Source organism: Schistocerca serialis, chromosome 5 (assembly GCF_023864345.2).
Source record: "Schistocerca serialis cubense isolate TAMUIC-IGC-003099 chromosome 5, iqSchSeri2.2, whole genome shotgun sequence".
In the NCBI taxonomy this organism is placed as follows: Eukaryota; Metazoa; Arthropoda; class Insecta; order Orthoptera; family Acrididae; genus Schistocerca; species Schistocerca serialis.
Genome location: NC_064642.1, coordinates 425,697,413 through 425,710,962, shown reverse-complemented (window position 1 = coordinate 425,710,962; position 13,550 = coordinate 425,697,413). Strand labels below are relative to the sequence as shown.

The following is a 13,550-nucleotide window of genomic DNA, read 5'->3' as shown; positions in this document are numbered from 1 at the left end:
TTTGATGAGATATTTCCAAAAATAGTCACTTCAACATCAGTAGCTAAGGAAAACATATGGACAACTGCAGGTGTTTCTAAGTCCTGCCAAGCACTTAAATTTCTCAGTTCTTTACAAAAGCACTAAACTAATCCACAGACACAAGATTGTTATCACAGGTATAATAAAAATATACAGGAGGCTATAACTATCTGCAAAAAAATCAATAACAAAATAATACAGAACAAAGAAAATAAAAGCAAAGTAGTATGAGACATTATTAACTGGAAAAGTCAGACACAAGTATAATAACATACAAATCAAAGATGAGGGTAGAATAACAGAAAATCCTCAGGAATTGGCAAATTTTATGAATGGCTATGTTTCTGGTATTGAAGAGAAATTGCAACAAAATTGCCTAAAACACATGTAGAACCCACAATGACTTGCACAGCAAGCACAACGGCTTTTTTTCCCACAATGAAACTTGAAGTCAGGAGGCCAACATATAAGTTTAACAATAAGAAGTCAGTAGATACAGAAGAGGTTCCAGTCTCTATTCTGAAGATGTGCATAGACAGCAAACAAGCCCCATTAATGAACATAACAAATGAGCCCAGAAACAAGGTTTGTGATGTAGAAAATTACAGGCCAGTTCCACTACTGTCTGCATTCTCAAAAACAATCGAATCAATCATGGCAGATAGACTAATGAGTTGTATAAGCATATAGAATAATTTTAATGAAGTAGAGTTTTGTTTCAGAAGTGGGAGAAGTACAATATTGGCCACAATAGAGTTCACAAAAGTGATACTTGAAACTCTTGACAAGGATGAGTTACATGCATCGGCCCCTTACTGAATGTTTCACCAAGCACAAAGTCCCAATTGACTGAAAACAGTGCAAGTTACTCCTGTACATAAGAAGGATAAAAGAAATTACTGGAAAAATTACGAACTAATATCCTTAACACTGGTTTGCTGTAGAATTCTTGCCCTTTTCTCACACGATATCCTGCAAACCATGGATGAATGGCAACAAGCAGAATCCATATTCTTAGCTTTCCAGACAGTATCTGACACAGTACCCTGCTGCAGACTGTTAACAAATGTATGAGCATACGGAATAGGTTCTCACATATGTGAGTGGCTCGAAGTCTTCTTCAGTAACAGAAACGAGTATGCTGTCTTTCTTTCTACATCTACATCTACATCCATACTCCGCAAGCCACCAGATGGTGTGTGGTGGAGGGTACCTTGAGTACCTCTATCGGTTCGCCCTTCTATTCCAGTCTCTTATTGTTCATGGAAAGAAGGATTGTCGGTATGCCTCTGTGTGGGCTCTCATCTCTCTGATTTTATCCTCATGGTCTCCTCGGGAGGTATACGTAGGAGGGAGCAATATACTGCTTGACTCCTCGGTGAAGGTATGTTCTCAAAGCTTCAACAAAAGCCCGTACTGAGCTACTGAGTGTCTCTCCTGCAGAGTCTTCCACTGGAGTTTATCTATCATCTCCGTAACGCTTTCGCGATTACTAAATTATCGTGTAACAAAGCGCGCTGCTCTCCATTGGATCTTCTCTATCTCTTCTATCAACACTATCTGGTACGGATCCCACACTGCTCAGCAGTATTCAAGCAGTGGGCGAACAAGCATACTGTAACCTACTTCCTTTGTTTTCAGATTGCATTTCCTTAGGATTCTTCCAATGAATCTCAGTCTGGCATCTGCTTTACCGATGATCAACTTTATATGATCATTCCATTTTAAATCACTCCTAATGTGTACTCCCAAATAATTTATGGAATTAACTGCTTCCAGTTGCTGACCTGCTATATTGCAGCTAAATGATAAGGGATCTTTCTTTCTATGTATTCGCAGAACATTACACTTGTCTACATTGAGATTCAATTGCCACTCCCTGCACCATGCGTCGATTCACTGCAGATCCTCCTGCATTTCAATACAATTTTCCATTGTTACAACCTCTCGATATACCACAGCATCATCCGCAAAAAGCCTCAGTGAACTTCTGATGTCATCCACAAGGTCATTTATGTATATTGTGAATAGGAACGGTCCTACGACACTCCCCTGCGGCACACCTGAAATCACTCTTACTTCGGAAGACTTCTCTCCATTGAGAATGACATGCTGCGTTCTGTTATCTAGGAACTCTTCAATCCAATCACACAATTGGTCTGATAGTCCATATGCTCTTACTTTGTTCATTAAACGACTGTGGGGAACTGTATCGAACGCCTTGCGGAAGTCAAGAAACACGGTATCTACCTGGGAACCAGTGTCTATGGCCCTCTGAATCTCGTGGAAGAATAGCGCAAGCTGGGTTTCACACGATCGTCTTTTTCGAAAGCCATGCTGATTCCTACAGAGTAGATTTCTAGTCTCCAGAAAAGTCATTATACTCGAACATAATACGTGTTCCAAAATTCTACAACTGATCGACGTTAGAGATATAGGCCTATAGTTCTGCGCATCTGTTCGACGTCCCTTCTTGATAACGGGATACCTGTGCCTTTTTCCAATCCTTTGGAATGCTACGCTCTTCTAGAGACCTACGGTACACCGCTGCAAGAAGGGGGGCAAGTTCCTTCGCGTACTCTGTGTAAAATCGAACTGGTATCCCATCAGGTCCAGCGGCCTTCCCTCTTTTGAGCGATTTTAACTGTTTCTCTATCCCTCTGTCGTCTATTTGATGGTCTTTGATGGTGAATGTTCATTAGAGACAAGGGTATTGCCAGGAGTGCCCTAGGGGAGTGTGACAGTACTGCTCTTATTCTCTATATACATAAATGACCTGAAAGACAGGGAGAGGAGCAATCTGCAGCTGTTTGCTGACACTGCTGCAGTGTACTAGAAGGTGTCATTGTTGTGTGACTGTAGAAGAATACAAGATGACTTAGACAAAATTTCTATTGATTTGATGAATGGCAGCTTGCTCTAAATGTAGAAAACTGTAAATTAATGCAGATGAGTGGGAAAAACAATCCCACAATGTTTGAATACAGCACTAGTAGTGTGCTGCTTGATACAGTCACACTGGTTAATTGTCTAGGTGTAATGTTGCAAAGTGATATGAATGGAACGAGCACAAAGGACAATAACAGGGAAGGCAAATGGTCGACTTCAGTTTATTGAGAGAATTTTAGGGAAGTGTACCTCATCTATGAAGGTGACTGCATACAGAATACTAATTCTTGAGTACTACTCGACTGTTTGGGATCCCCATTGGCTCAGATTAGAGGACGACATCGAAACAATTCAGAGGTGTGCTGCTAGATTTGTTACTGGTAGGTTCAATCAACGTGCAAGTACTACAGAGATGGTTCATGAACACAAACAGGAATTCCTTGAGGGAAGACGACATTCTTTTCACAAAACACTATTGAGGAAATTTAGAGAACCGGCATTTGAAGCTGACTACAGAACGATATTCTTAGATTTATGCAAGGCTTTTGGCCTGTTGACCACACAATACTACTAAACTAGCTAGAAGCAGTTGGTGTAACAGGAATATCAAACAAGTGGTTACAGTCTTACCAGGAAAACAGAGTGCAAAAGATAGAGATAGTTTACACATCTGCTGATGATAAATTTTTAGCAATACATTAGTGTGCCTCAAGGTAGAGTACTGGGTCCAACTCTGCTCTTAATGTGTGTCAGTGTTTTCCAGACATATAACACATGGAATAAAAGTTCTCTTTGCTGATAACAGCAACATTATAGTGACTGATAAAAGACAAGAACTCCTTGTAGAGAAAGCAAATGGAACACTGAAGAATGTTTAAAATTGGGCAGTATGTAATAAATTGACCTCGAACATAAATAAAATTAATAGCACGCACTTCAGCACAAAGAGGGAAAACAACTCTATTGCACTGAGTAACAAACACAAATTTTTTGAGGATGATTACTGATTGTCAATTAACATAGATGAATACAGAAAGATACTGGTAAAAGATTTAGGTGTTTCTGAATCATTTCAGGCAAATGTTGGAATGGTCCCCGTGAACATTTTGGACTATTTACTTCATTGTATTGTGAAGAAAAATCCTAAATCATTACAGGATGCTATCTGAATGAATAAATAAATAAAATAATACAAATAAACATGTTGTCAACATCCTACAATTTATATAAATCTGTATGGGAAAAATTTTAAAATGAAGAATTGTTGGCCTTTCCACAACTGGCAAAATTGCACTACTTTGCTACAAACTGAGGGAATGACACTCACTGAAAATTCACAGTATTTTAACTCTACTGCAAGTTTTCAATCCCCAGAACTTTTTGTCATTTGTGTACATCAGGAAAGTAAACACTCATACATAATATTGGTTTGTCTTTCTTTTTGCTTTTCTGCCTTTCCCAGCACGAATGGGATGGACTACCATGAATACATTCCCCAAAGTATCATATAGGAGGAATGGAAAAAAAACCTGCACTGAGGTGGACAATTGACAGTATGCTTCATCATGACAATCCTCCCAGTCACGTAGCAGTTAGTGCTAAGCAGTTTTCGGCCATAAACAAAATGACAATTGTTTCGCACCATCCTACTCACTGGAAATGATCTCCTGTGACTTTTTCATCTTCCCTTTAACGAAAATGGATGTAGACAAGACAAATTTCCAGAACAGAGGAGAGACAGAAAAAAAACTGCCAAACATATACAAAAAATATCATTATAACTACAAGAATTCCAACTTAATTGAATCTTCCATGTAGGTGGCAGTTAGTCAATTGATTTAAAACAGGGGTCAACTGAACCTACCAACAAAGTATGCAACATGACTGGGGGGCAATATTTACTTTCAGGAGATAAAATTTGTAGTACATGTACATCAACATCTATATTCTGCAAACCGCTGTGAAGTGCATGGCAGAGGGTATGTCCCACTGCATCAGTTAATAGGGTTTCTTCCTGTTCCATTCACATATGCAGCATGGAAAAAATGATTGTTGCCGGCAGGAGTGGCCGTGCAGTTCTAGGCGCTACAGTCTGGAGCCGAGCGACCGCTACGGTCGCAGGTTCGAATCCTGCCTCGGGCATGGATGTGTGTGATGTCCTTAGGTTAGTTAGGTTTAATTAGTTCTAGGCGACTAATTCTTCTTCTTCTTCTTCTTCTTCTTCTAGGCGACTGATGACATCAGAAGTTAAGTTGCATAGTGCTCGGAGCCATTTGAATGATTATTTGAATGCCTCTGTGCATGCTGTAATTATTCTAATCTTACCCTCACTAACCCTATGTGAGCAATACATAGGAGATTGTAGTATATTCCTAGAGTCAACAGTTAAAGCTGGTTCTTGAAATTTTATTATTAGACTTTCTTATGGAACTTTACATCTATCTTCAAGAGTCTTCCATTCTTGAAATTTTATTATTAGACTTTCTTATGGAAGTTTACATCTATCTTCAAGAGTCTTCCAGTTAAGTCACTTCAGTATCTCTGTGACACACCCCCACAGATTAAACAAACCTATGCCCACTCGTGCTGCCCTTCTCTGTATACATTCAATATCCCCTGTTAGTTGTATTTGGGATGGGTTCTACATACTTGAGCAATATTCTAAAACCAGTCACACAAGTGATTTATAAGCTATCTCCTTTGTAGACTGAGTGCACTTCCCCAGTCTTCTACCAATAAACCAAAGTCTACCATCTGCTTTATCCATTACAGTGTTACACCCAGGTATTTGTATGAGTTGGCTGCATCTATTATCAGTTGCTCTTTACATCCTCATGCTCCTTTGCAACAGCTTTTTGTTCTTCATTTTTAATTTTGTTCCTTGTTGTATGTGTCATTAATTTCTGTGTAATGACTGAAGTTAATATTTTGTATATTGTTGGTAGGCATGTTATGGGGCGATATTTAGCTGGGTTTGCTGTGTCTGCTTGATCTTTAGGTTTCAGATAGGTTATTCCATGTGTAAGTGTATCAGGGAATGTGTATGGGTATGCAATGTAACTGTTAAATAATTTAGTTAGTTGTGAATGTGTTGAGGTGAACTTCTTTAGCCAGAAATTTGCTATTTTATCTTTTCCAAGGGCTTTCCAATTGTGTGTAGAATTAATTGCTCGGGTGACTTCATGTTGCAAAATTACCACTTCAGGCATTTGTGGTATCATCTTGTATGTGTCTGTTTCTGCTTGTATCCACCATGCATGCCTGTTATGTTGTACCGGGTTTGACCATATGTTGCTCCAGAAGTGTTCCATGTCTGTTTTGTTTGGTGGATTGTCTATTTTAATGTGTGTGTTATCTATTGTCTGGTAAAATCTCTTTTGGTTTGTGTTGAATATTTGGTTTTGTTTCCTTCGATTTTCACTTTTTTTTTGTATCTTCTAAGTCGTTTGGACAATGCTTGTAATTTTTGCTTCTTTTCATCTAATTGCTCTATCGCTTCTTGTTGTGAGATTTTACCTAACCTTTTTCGTTTTTTGTCTGTTATTTCATTTCTTATAAATTGTGTTAGCTGTCCAATGTCTTTTCTAAGTTTTTCTATTCTGATCTGCAGCCTGTGTTGCCATGCTGGTTTTGTGGGTTTCTTCTGTGTGTTGGTTGGTTTTGATCTCTGCCTAGTGTGTATATTTAGTGTAGTGAGTGCTCCTATATAAACCAGTAGTTGTAACTCTTCCATAGTTGTATTTTCATTTATTTTGTTGTGTATGATTGTGTTGATAGTTGTTGTTGTTGTTTCGACTTGTGGGTTATTTTGTGGTCTATGCAAGAGTGGTCTAATGTCTGTATTTGTGTCTTTGTATTCTATATATGTCAGCTGAAATTTTTCTTCTATATCTAACATGTGTGTCACTTCGTGTTCTATTTGTGCTTGTTCTGGTGGCTGTCTTAAGATTTTGTTTTCCTGTGATTGTTTAATTGATGCGTGTTGTTCTTTGTTTGTTTGCTCTGGTATGTTTGAGTCCATTACTGTATTTTCTTCTTCTTCCGACTGTACATTATTTTGTTCCAGTATTTGTTGTACTTGTTGTTTGATGTTTTCTAATTCTGACTGGGGTATCCTGTTATTTTTGATTATTACACGGATCTGATCAACTAGTCGTTGTTCTGTTAAAAATTTTAATTCTGGGTATCTGGTAATAAATGTTGTGTATACTTTTGATCTGCATCCAGTTGTGTTGGTTCCTAAGTTTGTTGCTTGGTAATAACAGAACATGAGGTGTCGGTTAACTTCATCAGACCATCTCATCCTCTGTCTTTGTTTTCCTTCTAGGGTGGTTGCAGGAAGCATGTCCTGCAAAACACCTCTATTTGGATTTAAATCATTTTCCGTGTGGCTAGCAGTGTCGTTACCATTGTAGACGGGCATAGGGTTCAAGCGCCGTCCCCGACCATGACAGCGCTTGTCTGAGGCTTCATTAGTTCTGTCCTGAACCAACTAATCACACTAAAAGTGGCTTAGCCCTATTAGTGGTTTGTTCTTTTCGTCGCCTTTTACAACTGGCAGAACATACCGGAGGCTATTCTTTTCCCAGGCCTCCACGGGGTTTATTATTATTATTCTTTCTTTCTATTCTCAGACGTTATGTCTGGTCAAAAATGGAAAGTGACGCGGACCTTGATCAAGCGTGACTTCCTTTTAACTGTATTATTATTATTATTATTATTATTATTATTACAAACAAAATAAAATAAAATAGGGGGAGTTTGTGTTCTAATGGAGTTTCACTGCACAAGGATGTTGGGATGTAAGAATGTGCTGGAGGGAAGTTCCAGTCTCAAAAGTTTAGGGAAACTTGGATTGGGTGAGAAGATTCAAGTAGCTGGAGTGATGTAGGAGACACTCAAGTCATGCTGTAAAAGTTCAGTAACCGGGTACAGGGTGTCTCTGAGACAAATAACTCTTGCATGGCCATTCATGGACTCAATCAGTATACTGACGGTCACTGCTACATACACTGCTGCACAGGAGACACACGCTAATTGGTTAATAACATGCATGGCTTTGGAAGTTGCTCTGCATTTGACATGATATGTTTTAGCAGTGGTGGGACTGAAACAGGCAGAGGGTGAGTGCAAAGGAGTAGGTTTTATAACAAAAACAACTTCAGGGGTGGAGATAAGCACAGAAAAGAGCTGTCAGCTCCAATTATCTAGCCCTTCAACGTATTCTAGCAGCTTGACAATCTCATGGACATAACTTCTATTATCATACAAATTCCATTTTCCCTTCTCTTTTCTTCTTTGTCTTTTTTGGGTTCTGTACCTCCGTCAATCAAAACGGAACCCCTATAGGATTACTCTGTTGTCCATCTGTCTGCTTGTCTGTTCAAGTGTCTGTCTCACTATTCAAAACCGTTTCTCTCTCAGGAATGGGTAGACTTCTCCAGCTGAAATTTATGTCACGTACGAAGGTCTGTAGCCCCTTGGCGGAGTAGAAAATGTAAGTTTCTAAGTCAATGCAGTCAAAAGGTATGGCCATTTATGTCACATATTTTGATACTCATGAACTCATTCACTGAAACCTATGGGGTACTACCATTGACCTAGAATCACTATATCCAGCAAAAAGCAAGGTTTCACAGTACAAGCAAATGAAAAATTCCAAGAACTGTTAATTTGTAACTATACACAAAAAAATTGTCATTCGTTATCAGACTGTCTGTCTGCCCTTCTGTTATGACCCCTTTTCCTCAGGAATGGGTAGACATGATTTTGCCTGTATCATATCAGACACAGGCAACAATCAGTGAGATTTTTTATTCCCTTTATGAGTGAACTATCTATATACATTACAAATTTGTATGGAACCTTCGCGAATCCTACTAGCGCTTATCTGGATTTTTTCATTATTATTATTATTATTATTATTATTATTATTACTGTTCATTTCATCATATTCTTTATTTATTATTACTTATTTAATTATATTCTTTATTGTTACTCCTTTTTTAACTTTGCTGTTTTGGTCATCAACTCTAAGGTTGCTTTGTTGCTATTCTCCATTATTGTTGCTTTCCAGCTACCCTGCTCACTTCAGGAGCACTTTGTCATCATTGGGGATTGGAATGCGGTTGTAGGCGAAGGAATAGGAGAAAGTATTATGGGAGAAAATTGCCTTTGCAGTAGGAATGAGAGAGGAGAAAGACTAACCAAGTGCTGCAATAAAAGATAATGGATCATAAGATGTACCTATGTGCAGGTATACTCTCAGGTCACAATTTAGTAACGATGAAGTATAGACTGAAATACAAGAGAATTGTCCAAAAGAATCAGTGTGAATGGATGTGGGACATTGAACTACTGAGGAATGATGAGGCATGTTTGAAGTTTGCTAAGGACATGGATACTGCAATAAGGAGTGGGATTCTCTAAAAACGGCAATCACAGATGTTGGACAGACAAACATAAGTGTAAGGAAGGAAACTGGGTAACAGGTGAAATACTTCAATTGATCAGTGACAGAATGCAGTACAAAAACGTAGGGGGAAAGGCAGGAATAAAGTAATATAAATCCTTTAGGAGTGAAGTAAATAACAAAGACAGGGCAGTTGAGGTGAAATGGCTGCAGGAAAGATGTGAAGAAATCGAAAAAATGGATGATCTTTTGGAGGACTGATTCAGCACATAGAAAATTCAAAGCAACCTTCAGGGAAATTAAAAGCTAGGGTGGTAACACTAAGAGTGCAATGAGAATTTCACTTTAAAATGCAGGAGAGAGAGCAGATAGGTGAGGGGGAGCACTTGCCTGATGACATGTGAGAAGAAGAAATTTAAGTCAATATGAATGATATAGGGGATCCAGTATTAGAGTCAGAATTTAAAACAGTTCTGGAAGACTTGAGTTCAAATAAGGAAGAATGAATAGATAACATTCCATCAGAATTCCAAAAATCATTGGGGGAAGTGGCAAACAAATGACTATTTAAGTTGGTGAGTAGAATCTATGAGACAGGCAACTTAGCATCAGACTTTCAGAAAATATTACCCACACAGTTCTGAGAATAGCAAGGGCAGATATGTGCAAAAACTATCGCACAATCAGCTTAACAGCTCATGCAGCCAAGTTGCTGACAAGAATAATATACAGAAGAACAGTAGAGAAAATTGAGGATTTGGTAGATGATTATCAGTTTGGCTTTAGGAAAAGCAAAGTCGTCAGAGAGGCAGTTCTCACTTTGCACTTGATAATGGAAGCTAGCTTAAAGAAAAACCAAGACAATCTTATAGCACTGAGACACAATGGGACTGTCAACCCCGACAAAGCATTCATCAACGTAAAATGGTGCAAATGTTCAAAATTCTGAGAAAAACAGGAGTAAGCTACAGAGTAAGATCAGTAATACACAATATGTACTAGAACCAATAGGGAACAAAAGATTGGAAGGTAAAGAACAAAGTGCTTGGTTTAAAAAGGGATTAGTCTTTTGCCCCTACTGTTCAATACATAGGCCTGCATCAAAGAAGCAATGACAGAGCTAAAATAAAGGTTCAAGAGTGGAATTATAATTAAGGATGAAAGGATATCAATGATACAATTTACTGATGACATTACAGGATCTGCTGGATAGAGCAAACAGTCTAATGACCACAGAATGTGGATTTAGAGTAAAAGGTAAAAGACAAAGGTTACAAGATGTGTCAGAAATGACAATAGCAAGAAATTCAACATCAAAATTGGGGATCAAAAATTTAAGGAATTGTGCTATCTTGGATGAAGCAAGGATGACATAAAAAGCAGATTAGCACAGGCAAAGAGGGCATTCTTGACCATAAGAAGTCTACTTGTATCAAACATGGGCCCTGATATGAGGAAGAAACTTCTGAGTATATACATTTGGAGCACAGCACTGTATGGTAATGAATCACAGATAATATGAAAACTGGTACACAACAAAATTAAAGCATTTGAGATGCGGAGTTATTGAATAATATTGAAAATCAGATGAAATGATAGGGAATGAGATTCACCACAGAATCGGCAAGGAGGAACATACTGACAAGAAGGGCTAGGATGATAGGGCATGTGTTAAGGTATCAGGGAATGACCACTATGGTACTAGAGGGTACGAATTATGAGAGATCTGAATACTTTAAATGAATAATTGAGCACATAGGGTGCAAGTGCTACTTCAGGGATGAAGAGGTTAGCACAGGAGAGGAATTCGTGGTGGACTGCATCAAACAAGCCTGAAGACTAATTTAAAAAAACTTCCTGACAGAATACCATGTGTTGTACTGCCGACAATTTACTCATGATTAGCATGTCATCCACCACTGTGACATCCAGGGAGCTACTCATGAACTTTGTTGTAATATCCATAATTAACAAAAATATGTAATAATATCCACCACTAACAAAAAATATAAAATTAAATCAGATGATTATTCAATACAGACTGTTGGCCCTGACCAGTGACATAGGAAACATGGAACAAATACCATCCACAAATAGCAACTACGACATGATATCAGTAGCAAAATTTTCAAATGGAATAAGCTACAGATCAGTCTGTCACCAAAACTAGTTCTTTTCAGTTGTATAGTCCTTGGATTTGACAGCTCAGAACCAAACTGTCACCATTCAGTGTAATCTATACCTTGCACTAGGCTAGAGATCAGTCTGTCACCATAATGAGGGTGTTTCCTCCTCCACCCTCCCCCCCCCCCCCCCCCCACACACACACACACACACACATTCATTGCCTTCACCAACCAACAGTAAAACTCAGGCAAAGAGGAATATTTAATATGAGTTGTCAGCTCTGAACACTGACAAAGTTAATGGTTGCTGTGCTGTCACCTTTTGGTGTGTATACTCACAATTTTGTTATCAGTTGATGAAACCAACAAATGTGCAAGCAAAGAAAAGTGGGTGTGGTGAGACTGGTCTGTAGCTTAGCCTGATGATGTCTAGGTTAGGTTGGAGGTGGCAGTTTGGTTGTGAGTTGGCGAATCCAACGAATGTGAGAGTTAAAAAATCTAGTTGCAGTGAAAGACTGTTATGTAGCTTCGACCACTTGAAAAAAGTGCTACTGACATCACATTATAGTTGCCACATTGTTTACGGCATTTATTACAGGTTTCCTATGCCACAGGCCAAAGCCATTGACTCATATTGAATACTCCTATTTATCCCAAAACTGTGAATATATAAAATATGACATCGCAGCAGCCATTAACATTACATCACTGATCAAAGCTGACAACTCGTAGCACAGTATTTCTCTTGATCCATCACATCTCCAACACACACAACAAACTGCACGAATAGTTCCAAACCTAAAAGCGAGTCTATTGTCCATAACTGCCAACATCAAAATATTTCACTAACAGATCAGGGGGAGAGAGTAATTTTTGTTCTGTGATGATACAATTAATAAGATTATACTACATTTGCCATTTCTCTAATTTTAATATCCTAATACAGTACTGACAATGTAATGTTGGGATGCTGATTCATTTCAAACAGCAGAAACAAAGCACACTGGGTAATGTACATACACTTTACCAGGGCCAGTGACAAGGTGGAGTGATGTCTGAACAATGAAGACATACCCTCTGCCAAGCATCTCATGGTGGTTTGCAGGATATAAATGTAGATGTAAAACAAATTTTATTATATTCTCTGTGTTGTTTATATTTTCTGTCTACAGTATCTGTACATGAATGTTGTTATGCTTAGTAACTGCAGGTAAGTTGGTGTTTTCTATATGAAGTGTGTGTGTGTGTGTTGGGGTTTATGGGCGCTCAACATCGAGGTCATCAGCGCCCTTCTATATGAAGTCATGACAGAGACAAGATCATATCTTCCCAAAATATGTGCTAAACAAATACAATAGAAATGAACTCCATTGTGAAATCAATAAGAATAGACATTTTGTTCTGGACATAAACAAGACAAATCAGAAATATATACATGTGTATAACTAATGCAATTGTGCTTACCTTAGTACAGCTTCCAAATGTAGCTGTCCTGAAACTGTGAGAAATACTTTAGAATCGAAATATGCTTCTTCTTCACTGCCTCCTGACTTTGACATTTCTTCACGTAACGTTTTGCTTTCAGGCATTACAAGAAAGACTTCTCCTGCACCTTCACAGTCATTAGCTGTTAATATTGGAGTGTGAATATAAAGAAAACCAAGTTTATTGAAATATTTGTGCACATTATGTGACACAGCTCCTCGCATCCGCAGAAGAGCACCAAAAGTAGTCGTTCTTGACCTTAAATGCAAAAACTGACGCACATAATCTGGTGGATATGATTTCCTGGCTGCGAATGGATAACCATCTGTGAAAACACAAGGCCCGATTACTTGAATGTGACTCGCCGACAGTTCCAAATCACCTTTACTATTTGTTTTAAGTAATCCAGATGCTCTCACTGACGCTCCAAATGCCAGGTGATTTGGTTTGTCGCGGGTTGGAATCAAAATCTGCAATCTTTTTACGCAAGAGCCATCATTAATATCGACAAATGTCAAGTCCTTCATCTTCCTCAGGCCCTTTACCCATCCCTAAAATTATATCACAAAATTACACAAGCGTCTCAATGGCCATCAAATAGCTATCTTTTTATATTT

At 38.4% G+C, this 13,550-nt stretch overlaps 1 protein-coding gene across 1 annotated transcript in view; it reads right to left on the bottom strand.

Annotated features, from left to right (window-relative positions):
• The window catches only part of LOC126480977 (probable asparagine--tRNA ligase, mitochondrial), a 74,050-nt gene that overhangs the window by 60,273 nt on the left and 227 nt on the right, over positions 1 to 13,550 (bottom strand). The window contains exon 2 of the mRNA XM_050104414.1: positions 12,913 to 13,484. Coding sequence (XP_049960371.1) covers positions 12,913 to 13,484 — 572 coding nt within the window. The remainder of the gene's footprint in view (positions 1 to 12,912; positions 13,485 to 13,550) is intronic.